The sequence below is a fragment of the Myxocyprinus asiaticus genome, chromosome 43 (assembly GCF_019703515.2).
Source record: "Myxocyprinus asiaticus isolate MX2 ecotype Aquarium Trade chromosome 43, UBuf_Myxa_2, whole genome shotgun sequence".
NCBI classification, from domain to species: Eukaryota; Metazoa; Chordata; class Actinopteri; order Cypriniformes; family Catostomidae; genus Myxocyprinus; species Myxocyprinus asiaticus.
Genome location: NC_059386.1, coordinates 997,050 through 1,010,270, shown reverse-complemented (window position 1 = coordinate 1,010,270; position 13,221 = coordinate 997,050). Strand labels below are relative to the sequence as shown.

Below are 13,221 nucleotides of genomic sequence, written 5' to 3'. Positions count from 1 at the left end.
GTTAAGGCTCTGCTAGCCCCACTGGCACCATTAATGCATGGTCAGTGCCCCATAATACATTTGGCTTAACCGCCCATCCGACCATACGTGCCAACCCAGTTCTAAGGCTACGCTAGCCCCACTGGCATCATTAACTTACATTTTACATTTCTATGCCTTTTACAGATGCTTTTCTCCAAAGTGACTTACATTGCATTCAAGGTATACATTTGATCAGTTTGTGTGGTCCTTGTGAATTGAACTCATGATCTTGGCATCGCTAGCGCCATGCTCTATCAGCTGAGCTACAGGAATCCCATAATGCATGCTCAGTGCCCCCAGTTCCATATGGCATACTACTTAACAATACAACCCTTCGTGCCAACCTCTCCAATACTAGACAGACACAAGCCCAAATATTCCTTCCCCCTATGTAATTGTACAACACATAATTTTAAACCTCAAAAATGTTCCCTATTCCTACTTTCTCCCTATTGCCTTTCTTACTTCTGCATCCCCCACTTCCTTAGTCAGGAACCATAGTCAGAAGCTCCATTTGTCAGCTTCCTTTGCCATTTCCTTCAGCAACTTCTACTACGCTGATCCAGAGATACCAACACCCAACCACCCAAGGGTAAGTGGTAGACCTCCATCCATTTTTCCTGCACTCGATGGACAGATCAGCATATTTTAACTTCTTCCTCTCATTGGCTGCTGTCAGTCCCTCTTCCCATGGGATGGTAAGCTCAATCATCATGACTTTTCTGGCTGATGTCGACCATAACACTACATCTGACCTCAAAGAGGTAATGGCGACCTTAGAATTGTTTTTCAGCCAGGCTGGCCAAGGTCGACTTCCATTATCCATTCTTTTCCAGGTTCCAGGATTGATCTGGCTTCCCTCCATGCACTGCCTAGCATGGCCCCTACCTTTTTAACAAAATCAATAAACTGATTCTGAGAAGCATGGTGGCCTTTGTTTGCCTTTACACAGCTCTAGGATCTCTGCCAGCTTGTGCAGGACCTAATCATGCTGCCCACTGTACCTCCAACTATACCTCCTGTAAGGAGGTCCAGTAACCAGCCAACTTCTGCTGCAGATTCACTCTAGAAGCCTCACAAAGGGGAGAACTGTCCTCTGTGCCATACCACTGAGGCAAATTTCCAGGGCTTGGAAAGGTGTCATAAGTGGATCTTATTAGAAAATTAAGCCTGGATTGGGGTACCTTGCACAGGTCAGCCCACCATTAAGTTCTATCAGATATACTCCCATACTGTCACACACCATCGCTGCTGCTGGCTTACTGCTCTAATCATATACTCTTCCTCTTCCATCCTAGAAATGTCTGTAACTACTATCGCTTTCCTCTGCTTTCCTGAGACTGCTGACAACAGTTTGGGAGCCACCCTCCTTCCAAGGCCTGATCCTTCTGAATGGGTTCCTCCAAAAATCTCTTGATGCTTCGGCCTTGAAACTGCCTGGTTTACAACTGTCTCTGCCTCCCAAGTGCGGACAGTTCGGTCCTGGGCTTGACCAGCCTTCACAGACTGGTCTGTCGATTCTTGTAGCTCAGAGTGATAGACTGAGGTGATAGACTTTACTGACTTTAAAGACAATGTGGCAAGCCCAGCCACTTCCTTAAACCTTGTTATTCAACCTTGCCACTGCCGCTGCAGTGATCTCACACATTAAATGTAAATTGGTAACACATTTGCCTGGGAGATGACAATGATCTATCTTATCCAGGCCCCCTTTTTAGCTGCTTTAGGACAAACCCTGCCAAGTGTTCATCTGAAAGATCTACTGTGTTCTCTCTCTCAACTTCGAAAAGGCTAATTCACCTTAAAAGACATTTGTTCATTCTTAACTCCCTGACAATAAGAAATATGTTTTTTTTTTTTTTTTTTTGTTTTTTGTTTTTTTGTTTTGTTTTGTTTTTGATTTAATATTCATACTGACTCATGCCAATAGCTCTTCGAGCCTTTTCAAGATTCGGTTTGTACATGCAGCAGTCTGGAGGATGCTTGTGACATCATCCATATAGCTGCACAGAGCTGGCAATCTCACCCAGACTGAGCAGGTATTCCTTGGGCCGTCTGTCTTGCACCAAATGACCTCAAATGCTGCTGTGAACAAGATGGGAAAGATCATCAGAGAACATCCCATCACTATTCCTTTTTCCAGTTGCTGCCAACCAGTTTTGTACTCCTGTGTTGTGTGACATATATTCAGGTCTCCATTGGAACTGTCTACCAAGCTCCTAATACACTCTGGTAAATGGAAAAAAATCTAGTGCATAGCTGATCAGCTGGTGTGAAACGAATCCATTGAGGTCTTTCTTGTCTCCTTCTGCAGACTGGATCTTCTCCCAAATTACTGACTCATGCTCCACATTCCCAGGAAAACCTAGGACACCTGCCTTCTGGCAGCTTGTGTCTATGTATCCATTCTTGTAGAGGTAGTCAGACATTTTCCTTGCTACCAACGTTCCCTCCTCATTCAGTAGAGCAGTTCTCCTAAACTGAATAATGTTGGTGGATTCCTGTTCCTTGCCTTTAAAGATGCCCATTGCTCTTCGTCACTTCAAGGGTATGCACTGCTTCTTCCAAACAACTCTTATAAGTCTCCATAACAGTTTAAGAACCACGGGGCACTTCTTAAAAAACCTATAGGGTGTCCCTTTCGGGTCTGGGGCTTAAGTTGCTCTGCCTCTTTTTACCACTTGCCTGATACCACTCAGCTTAGGCAGAGCTACATCAAATTCCACTACTAGCTCCACTGGCCATGGGACATATCAAACAGACTGTGTTTATGGGGATCAAAATTTGCTGTTGTATTAACTGGAATATGTAGGCTTCATAGTCTGGTTTTTACAACAATCTTGAAATGAGAGACTGATTACAGTTTTATCCAAATGGACTTAAAATAGCAAAGCTATTAGCTTTACTACATTTCTAATTAGCGAGTTGGTAGTTTTTAAATCAAGTAGATTTTCAGTAGCGAAGCTATTTTATTAAGTAGGTAGGTGTATTTCACATCAAGCCGCATACAGTATCTAGTATTTAGGGTCGGTGGTTTTGAATCAGTGAGTCAGTTCTCGAATTGGTCACATGTGATAGCAAAATTATTTGAATCAGTTTGTGATTCAATCTGAATGACTCCCACTTCTCATGCAAGCACTGAATAATTTGGAGTGGTTTCTCACTAACCAACACGCTAACAGAATACTTTAAAGTTGCACTCAGTATTTTTTTGTTTTTGTCATCTTGGACTTACACTGACACCTAGGTACATGGATCCCACATCAGTCAAATGCAGTAGTTTTCAAAAGCAAAAGTAATGATGACTTGAAGGTTGTTCATTTGCAACTTCCAAGAAGGAATCTCGCATTTACGATAAATAGCATGTGAAGGCCTACATCTGAATCGGGCAAGAAGGGCATTCGTTATTATGACATGTCACATATTAAAGTTGGAGACAAAATACGGAAGAAGCCAAACTAAAACAAATACACAATCAACAAAGGCAAACGTTTTTTCTTTTTTTTTTTCTGTTGTACTGGTGAATAAGTAAAAGTGGATTCACCTGCATCACTTTTATATGACCTATATGATTTATTAATGCATGGTATCTAGCAAATTATTAATTAATTTGCATAAAACAAAGCACAAAGGGTGAGTCATTAGCTTTTATTTTAGACAAATATAAGATTTGTCATAAGATCAAGCACTGAAAGTAAAATAATTTAGCTAAACTGTTGCTTTCCATTAGGGATGTGCCCTTATTCGGAAAACACGAATAATGGCTTCAGAATATTTGTTAGACTGATTATCCAACAACAAGCACAGAGATAGACCGATATTTTAAACAAACATATCTAAAATGACAATGCAATGGTGAGTCTGTTAAGCCAGTATGACTTAGGTATACACTTTATTAATAAAAATGTGCACGGTGATTTCAAGATTAAATCGTATGGCCATGTTGCAGTCTCTGTTACTTGTGTGCAGCTCAGGAAAATAATAATTGTTAGACTTATTATCATTATTCAACCAGCTCAAGTATAAAGCTATATTTTATACAAACAGATCTAAATTTACAACGCAATGATGAGTCTGTGAACTTAATAAAGCTAAAGTGTAAACTTTATGAATTAAAATGTGCACGGTGTGATCTTAAGTTTTAATCAGATTACAGTTGCAGTCTTCGTTTACTGTGCACGTCTCAGAAATCTGAGCTTGTCAAGAGTAACATTACCTAAGATAAATGTCTATGTTAATGTGTAAAACCTTTTAAGCGAGATATACAAGAACATGCATGTGTATCTCACTCACTCCTCAAGCAGGCGAGCAGGCAGTATGTGAGGTAAGGGAGGGGTGAAGTGATTACTTTCTAAACACAGCAAATGCAAGTGACCTGCAAAGAGCATGCACAGTTTTGGTATTTTCTTGAATGTATGCGCTAAGTCTGAGTTAGTGGATTGGCAAAATATCCTGTGCAAAACTTGAATGGGTTAGGTCAAATGCTATTTTATATAGAGGTTCTTCCCCTTTTTTTCTTAGAATTAGCATTCTCATGAAAATTAGATAAGAACAGACGTTGTGCATAGTGCTGCACCTGTAGCAGTCATGAAAATAAAGCCCTCATTTTTATTCTTACTGTATATAGCCTTGATCTTATTTTCTCTAGTGTTACAATGAATATCTCTTAAAAAATATTAGTGAATGGTAATAAAAGGCCAAACATAAATTGAGAGAATCATAATCCAGCTGTGTAGAGAACTATTTTACTACATAATATCTTTATACTCAAGAAGTTCATCTTTTTCTTTGAAATGAACCTTTTCCCCAGAGCTATACATACCTCTACCTGATATTTATTTGACTTCCTTTTTCACTTGTAAATGATGTTAAGTTGTAGGTGAGTTGAACATAAATGTAAACGTGAGATGGGGATAATTTTCTCATTTGTAATTTGGTTCTCTGTAATTTCACTGCATGCATATAATTTATCCATAAATTTTCCCCTTTTTCCCCTCTTTCACTGGTGTTAACAAGCCCTTTGAGTCTGATCAAACATCAACAAGTTTAAGTCTTTAAGTGTCAAACCTGTTGACTAAATACTTTAAATTTCACAGTAGATAAGAGGTAACTTTTTTGTTATCTTTTATTGAAGAAGTGTTTGTCCTAAGTTACAGTGTTGTGAAAAAAGTAAGTACACTCCATGAAAAGCATAATTTTTTTTTTTTCAACATATTATGACATACAGATACTGCATTGTCATGTTGATAGACAAGGTAATATAATTAAACAAATGACTTTTACATTTTATTATAATTTGCTGCATTGTTTTTTTTCTTCTTCTTTTCTCTCTTGCTGTTCTAGTTGAGTTTCAGACATTGTGTCCAAGTGGAGTTGGATTCTCCGCTGATGGAAAAGGTGATTGTGAATCAGAGCCTTATGTTCTCTTTAAAAACAGTGATGATCACAAAATCACAGCAACAACTGTGTACATATGCATTACTCTTGATTTCATTGTATTATTATTATATATTCAGTATGACTGTGTTCTCATTATGTCATTAACTCTTTGTGTTCATTTAATCATTACTCACAATTATCGAACACAGAACAGTTCAGCTGCAGTCAGTGTTTCCTGTATTGTTCACACTATTGTCTTTACCTTTTAAACTAATCAGGTTTATAACTTGATAATATTCTCATGGAACAGACATTAATGAGTGCACACAGGATGCTGATATCTGTCTTAATGGAGTGTGTGAGAATCTTAGAGGGAGTTTCCGATGCGTCTGTCACGCTGGATATGAAAGTGTGAAGAACGGCAGGAACTGTGTGGGTGAGAACATCTTTAATAATATACATCACTGAGATATAAGAGGTAGAATTACAAAAGACAAAGACATATTGGAATTATTTTTTAAAGGGGTCAATAAGGGCTTATTTTTATAATTGTGTTATCTTCCCTGAGGTCCAATGATAATGTTAGAAAAGTATTTTTGCACAAAATTTTGTTCATAATTTAGATAATAATTTAGTAATATATGATCATTTTCCACCCTGTTTTTGGTCCTCTGTCTGAAATGTTTTGGCCTAAGCACCTCCTTAAAACACAACGTCCACTGTTATGATTGGATAACATCATGCAGCCCCTCAAATTCAGCAAACTCAATTGGAAGAACAAGCCCCTCAACATTATAAAACTACATTTCAGGGTTTACAAACTGTTCATCTCAAGCACAACTGTTATCACTCAGCACCATAAACTATCAAACAGTCATGACATTTGAAATATTCATGAATGAAAAGGTTTACTTAGGTTTTTGAAGCATTTTTAATTGTCCCATTCTTCAATAACAGTTCCTTTGCAAAGCTTGAATCGTATTATGAATGTTTCACAAACAATCCACGCTGACATGAGCCAAAATGTACACACATACTGTAGGCACACTGAGGCGCACATCACCGGAAACACACTGAAACGGTCAAAGACGTCCATCTAGTTCATGTTTATATACACCAACAATTAAATATAGTGCAGATGGGCGAAAGAACGGGTCCATGACGTTTGTGCTCAAAACAACAAGAGGCAGCAGCTGAATGAAAGAAAATTGCTTCTCCCTTTCAGAGTTGTAACTTGACACCGCATCTTTTAAAAGCGGTGAGATACATGGCAGTGAGTCTGTGTAGTTCATGTTTATATACAAAATAATTAAAGATAGTCCAGATAGGTCCCTCTTTGGTGTTAAGGAATAGTTAGCCACACAAGTCCTGCTCTCTTATTTGAACTGCGCCAGTGGGCGGGGCCATGACGCATGTTGTGGGATGTGTAAATACAAATGAGCAATATTTTGTGATGTCACGAACAGACAGATTTCAAAACGAAACGTTTCAGCTGGGTGGTAACTATAAATGCTCTTTTTAGACTGTGGAGGAAGTTTTGAGTTCTGAAATGTACAGCATGTTTTTATAGTACAATTACCTCTTATATGTCTAAATATCAAGGACAATTTGATTCTCCATTTCATGACCCCTTTCATTTTTTGAGTTTATGAAGAGAAATGTCATGTTTGCATTACATTTATTCACTTGTCATGTACATCAATATTATTACTTTTTATTGTAATAATCTGAAAAATAGTCTGCTATTCCATAGCAGTGATGTTTAACCACTGTCCCTATTCTGTCTAACACCAGAATTTACTGTATTAGAGTAAACATGGAATTTACCATTCCTAGTAAAAATCCCTTTCAGAAGCCTTTGTTTTCCATGAATATAAAGTTGGCTCTTATAAGACTGTGCTTTAAACACATTTCTGTGTCTCAGTGTTTGTGGTGTGTTTGTGGTCTGCAGATATTGATGAATGTGCAGTGAACAGTCTTCTCTGTGATAATGGACTGTACCGGAATGCTCCAGGCAGCTACAGCTGCACCTGCCCTGCTGGATTCTCCTTCAGACATAATACAGAGACCTGTCAGGGTCAGTTATCACATATTACAGCTTATGTTCTTACATTAGAAGGTGATACCTGATAAAGCACCTGAAAAAGTTTTCATAGTGTCTAATAAGAATGTACATGTAAATTTGAAGTTTGACGCATAAAATGTGTTGCAAATGATCCAGTTAGAAGTACGAGGCGATTATGTCTGAATAATTTGAGCAGTTGCTGTCAGTGGCAGCAGTCATAGAGGGGTGGGCGCTTTATTTTGGTGTTTGCAGTGATGCTCCTAAAAGCTGTTTCTCTACTAAACTACTAAAAAAAAGTGAAATTGCTTTTCATTAAAATTAAAATGTATTAAAAGTTATAATTTAAATAAAGTTACAATTATTTTCCCAGCTCAGAAAATCTAATGGTACAGTACAGATATCTGCCATAGACTCCCATTTAAACACGCTTTATGGGCCTTGCATCCACTGATTTCTAGGGACCTATTTATATAGAAAAAAATACAGATTATGTGTGATATTTTACACTTTTATTCAATAAAATCTTGAAATGTACCAAGAGTAATTTTCAGGATTTTTACACTGTAGATTATTTGTTTGTACACGTCATGACACATTTTGGATGAAATTGTACGGGGAAGCTGTGTTTCCTGTGTAGTCTTAAAGCAATCGATCAGCACTGCTTTCAGTGTATTTATGTGGAAATTCCACAGGCAGGTGTTTACAGTATTCCAGCTGAAATCATAAAAGACCTCACATGTCCAAGCATGTCAAGTGAAGATTGAGAGTCAGTGATTCAGTGTTGAACAATGATCATATTTGTTTGTGTCTGAAGCAAGAAATATAGATTTTTATATTGCTGACCTCTTAAGCTATATTTCAATGTTGTTTTTCTTCAGATGTGAATGAGTGTGCGAGCGCTCCGTGTATTAATGGAGTGTGTAAGAACAACGCAGGCTCTTTCTCCTGCGAGTGCTCACTAGGAAGTAAACTGGACTTCACTGGACTTATATGTGTTGGTAAATGTACATGTTAAAATAAATACATGCATACATGGAAACCAGAATGGAGAAAAAAATCATGATAAATGTATGTATATGAAATGTATAATTTTGCTTTCCATTTTTTTTGCAAAACATTTCTTTTAATTTCATGTTTCATGCATGTGTTCTACAAAGGCAAAACACAGTAACTTCAGCAACTCTGCAGGTACAAAAAATTTTGTTACTGTGTTTTGCCTTTGCACTACAATATTTATGCTGGAAATACTTTACCAAGTTTTTTAAGTACCTTTCCAGAAAAAAACAAGGAAAGTGTCTTTTGTTCTTTTCTTGTCTGTTTTATGATGTGTTAGTTGTGTGTGTTGAGGGAAGGTTTATTTTCACAGATAATTTGAAGGGCTCATGTTGGTTAACACTTCAGAATGGCCGCTGTGAAGTCAATATAAATGGCAGTACACTCAGGTCACAGTGTTGTGCTACGCTTGGAGTGGCCTGGGGCAGTCCATGTGAACCATGTCAAACCGGTATGAAAATATACACTACTATATACAGTGCTGCCTACTGTACTCTGCTATTAGTAGTAGGAGTACTTTACACTATTAAAAATAGCACTACTAAAGAGTACTACTGTAAATGATCTATATGTTTGAGTTACAACTTGACCCAGTTAAAATTTGCCCATCATGCTATACATACGCTTGAAAATGTTTACAATGTATTGGTTAAATAGATAGGTTTTTACAATAGAATCATTTTATTTTCTTCTGTCAGAACCTGTCAGTATGACCTTTTTCCATGTCAGAATGCTTTATTTTTATGTCCATTATTGAGAGAGAAACTGTATTTATCTCTATTTTATGAAAATGAAAACTATTGTTGATACTGAGAGACGAACACATTAGTGCTTTTTGGGTGTTGTTCACTTTGTTTAAATTTTAATTATTAATACTTCAGTGATTGTGCATGCACACAGATCCTGTATGTGAACGAGGATTTGCTCGATCAAGAGGTGTTTCAAGTGAAGGTGAGAGTCTCATAATGTTGTGTGAAAACTGCTGTGAGTTTAAAACATGAGCTCATTTTCATTAAATTCTCTGATGGTTTTGCATATTACCATCATCTGAGCAACACTAAGTCAAGAGAAATCTGTTTTAAAGGTATTATGAAATGCTCTTTATATATATATATATATATATATATATATATATATATATATATATATATATATATAGTTCCCTATCTGTCACTCACTCAACATTGTGTCGATGTAGTGACACTAGGGGTCACTCTTGGGAGCCCGAGACACCTCTGGTCTTTGATAAAAGGCCAATGAAAATTGGCAAGTGGTATTTGCATGCCACTCCCCCGGACATACGGGTATAAAAGGAGCTGGTATGCAACCACTCATTCAGATTTTCTCTTTGGAGCCGAACTGTCATGCTCACTGAGCTGAATACTACTGTTCATTCACCTCTGCTGGATCTGACGGCGCATTTCAGCGGCTTCTCCCCCCTTTGCACTGGTGCACTGCAGAGAATGTCCCTGGGCGCTTCAGCAGAAATAAAAGAGTATATTTCTCTAAAAGAGCGGCACACACGGAACGTCTTTTTAAAGACGCATCTTTTTAAAGATGATTTTCCGATTGTGTGTTATTCCTGGTTGCGCTCGTTATGTCTTTCGTGTCTGGGCACTGCTCAAGTGGAGACAGCGTTCGTGGATGGTCATGTTCTCATTGCAAGAATATGTTCATGGCAACGTTGCAGCCACGGCTCTCCTTCGTTAGAAAGCAAGCCACCCCAGAGGCTCCCGCCTCGGTCCTTTTACCCACGGGTATGAGGCCAGCGCGTCTAGCACTGGGGGTGATTTGGGGACCCCAATGGGACCGCCTCCGCCGGGTATCCCCCCGCGGACCTCCCATTCCCCAGCACGCTCATCTGCCCCGATCGGGCTCCCGGATGAGTCCGCCGGCTCGTCTCACGGGCGAGTTCGACCTCTTATTTGGAGCCCGCGAAAGTGATGAGCTCTCGAGCGCAGCATCGGAGAGCGGGCTCAGCTGGGCTCCTCCCTTCGGGGTCGACTGCCCAGTCACAGGCTGACGCGGAGATGACGACATGCTTTCGCCGCTCAAAGCCACGCCCCGCCCCCGTTCCTTTCTTCCCGGAAGTGCATGAAGAGCTGACATGTCGCGGGAGGCACTTTTTACTGCCCGGTCCCGATCTTTTCAGCTTCCCCGCCCTCACTACCCTCGATGGTGGGGTGGCCAAGGGCTATTCGGCAATCCCCCGGTGGATAAAGGCACTCGCGGTGCACCTGTGCCCGCAGAGCGCCGCCACCTGGCGCAGGTGCCCAAAGCCCCCGTCCAAGGCCTGTAGGTTTACGTCGTCTCTGATGGCCAAGGCCTACGGTGCCGCTGGACAAGCCGCCTCCGCCCTGCACGCCATGGCTCTCCTGCAACTCCGCCAAGGCGCTAAAGGAACTGCATGAGGGTAGTTCTGCCCCGGGATTGATGCAGGAACTGCGCTCGGCGACCGACCTCGCTCTCCGAGCGACGGAGGTCACGGCGCGGTCTCTCGGGCGGATGATGGCCACACTAGTGGTCCAGGAGCACCACCTTTGAGATGGGTGAGGCCGACAAGACACGATTCCTTGCTGCCACCATTTCCCAGGTGGGCCTATTCGGCGACACCGTCGAGGACTTTGCCCAGCGGTTTTCGATGGTAGAGCAGTAGATGGATGCTAGCCAGCATATCCTGCCCCGGCGCGGCTCAAGATCCCGCACCCCGTCTACTCATTGCCAAGGGCGTCCCCCTGCGGTGACTGCACCGTCTCCGTCGCAGCCCGCCCCTTCGGCCCGGCCCTGGCGTGGAGCCCACCGCAGGAAGCAGATACCACCCACCTCATGGCCGCCCGATGTCCTTAGACTCAGCACGGCCACAATGTGGTGTGGCACCTCGAACTCCTCCCCACCACGAGGCCCCACCTGCCGGTACGTCCGATGATGTTGTCCCTTTGATCCCCCTTGTGCGGAACTTGGACGTATGCCTTGCGCTTTCCAATACGTCGCGAGGGCTGGTCTGGACCGTCCGACTCGGCTGCGCAATTCACTTCGCCGGGCATCCACCCAGGTTCAGCGGTGTCCACTTCACCTTAGTGAAGGACGAAAACGCTGCTACCTTGCGCGGAGACCGCTACCCTCCTATGGAAGGGTGCGATAGAACCTGTCCCTCCAGCCAAGATGAAGAAGGGGTTTTTCAACCCCTAATTCATCGTACCGAAAAAACGCCGTGGGTTGCGGCCAATCTTGGACCTGTGAGTTCTGAACTAGGCTTTACTCAGACTCCCGTTCAAGATGCTGACGCAAAAACGCATTCTGGCGAGCGTCTGGCATCAAGATTGGTTCGCGGCAGTAGACCTGAAGGATGCGTACTTCCACGTCTCGATCCTTCCTCAACACAGACCCTTCCTGCGGTTTGCATCCAAGAGTCAGGCGTATCAGTACAAAGTCCTCCCTTTCGGCCTGTCCCTGTCTCCTCGCGTCTTTACGAAGGTCGCAGAGGCTGCCCTTGCCCCATTAAGGGAGGTGGGCATTCGCGTTCTCAACTATCTTGACGACTGGCTAATCCTAGCTCATTCTCGAGACATGTTGTGCACACACAGGGACCTGGTGCTCTCACACCTCAGCCAACTAGGGCTTCGGGTAAACTAGAAAAAGAGCAAGCTCCTCCCGGTTCAGAGCATCTCTTTTCTCGGTTTGGAGTTGGACTCGGTCTCCTTGACGGCGCGCCTTACGAACGAGCGCACCCAGTCGGTGCTGGCCTGTTTGAAGGCATTCAAACAGAAAACAGCGGTTCCGCTGAAATTTTTTCAGAGGCTCCTGGGGCATATGGCATCCTCGGCGGTGGCCACCCCGCTCGGGTTGATGCATATGAGGCCGCTTCAGCTCTGGCTCCAGACTCGAGTCCCGAGATGGGTATGGCACCACGGAAAATGTTGCATGGTCATCACGCCGGTCTGTCACTGTCTTTTCAGCCCTTGGACCGACCTCTCGTTTCTACAGGCAGGTGTTCCTCTAGAACTGGTCTCCAGACGTGTCATGGTCATGACAGACGCCTCCAAAATGGGCTGGGGCACTGTTTGTCTGGACGGGTCCGCGACTGCATTGGCACATCAACTGCCTCGGGTTGTTGGCAATTCTGCTCGCCCTGCGGAGGTTTCGGCCGTTGATCCAGGGCAAGCACGTGTTAGTTCAGACAGACAACATGACAACGGTAGCATATGTCAACCACCAAGGCGGTTTGCGCTCTCGTTGTATATCACAACTCACCCGCCGTCTCCTCCTCTGGAGTCAGCAGCACTTCAAGTCGCTGCAAGCCACTCACATCCCGGGCAACCTCAACACTACAGTGGATGCGCTGTCACGACAGGTTACCCTCAGGGGAGAGTGAAGACTCCACCCTCAGGTGGTTCAACTGATTTGGAGTCGATTTGACAGGCACAGGTGCACCTGTTCGCCTCCAAAGAATCCTCCCCACTGCCCGCTCTGGAACGCCCTGACCGAGGCCCCCCTCGTCATAGACGCGCTGGCACACAGCTGGCCCCCTGGCATGCGCAAATGTGCATTCCCCCAGTGTGCCTGCTTACACAGACCCTGTGCAAGGGAACGAGATGTTGTGTCCCTCCTGCCACAATGCTGAACTACCCGCTGAAATGGCCGGACCTTATATCGGCTCCTCAGCATAAAACCTGAATGAGTGGTTGCATACCAGCTCCTTTTAT

The 13,221-nt window shown here is 42.7% G+C and overlaps 1 protein-coding gene across 1 annotated transcript in view; it reads left to right on the top strand.

Moving 5' to 3' along the window:
• Positions 1-13,221, top strand: part of LOC127433192 (fibrillin-2-like) — a 198,545-nt gene that overhangs the window by 95,645 nt on the left and 89,679 nt on the right. The window contains 6 exon segments of the mRNA XM_051684909.1: positions 5,365-5,418; positions 5,711-5,836; positions 7,352-7,477; positions 8,344-8,463; positions 8,832-8,969; positions 9,419-9,469. Of these exon segments, the coding sequence (XP_051540869.1) occupies positions 5,365-5,418; positions 5,711-5,836; positions 7,352-7,477; positions 8,344-8,463; positions 8,832-8,969; positions 9,419-9,469 (615 nt within the window).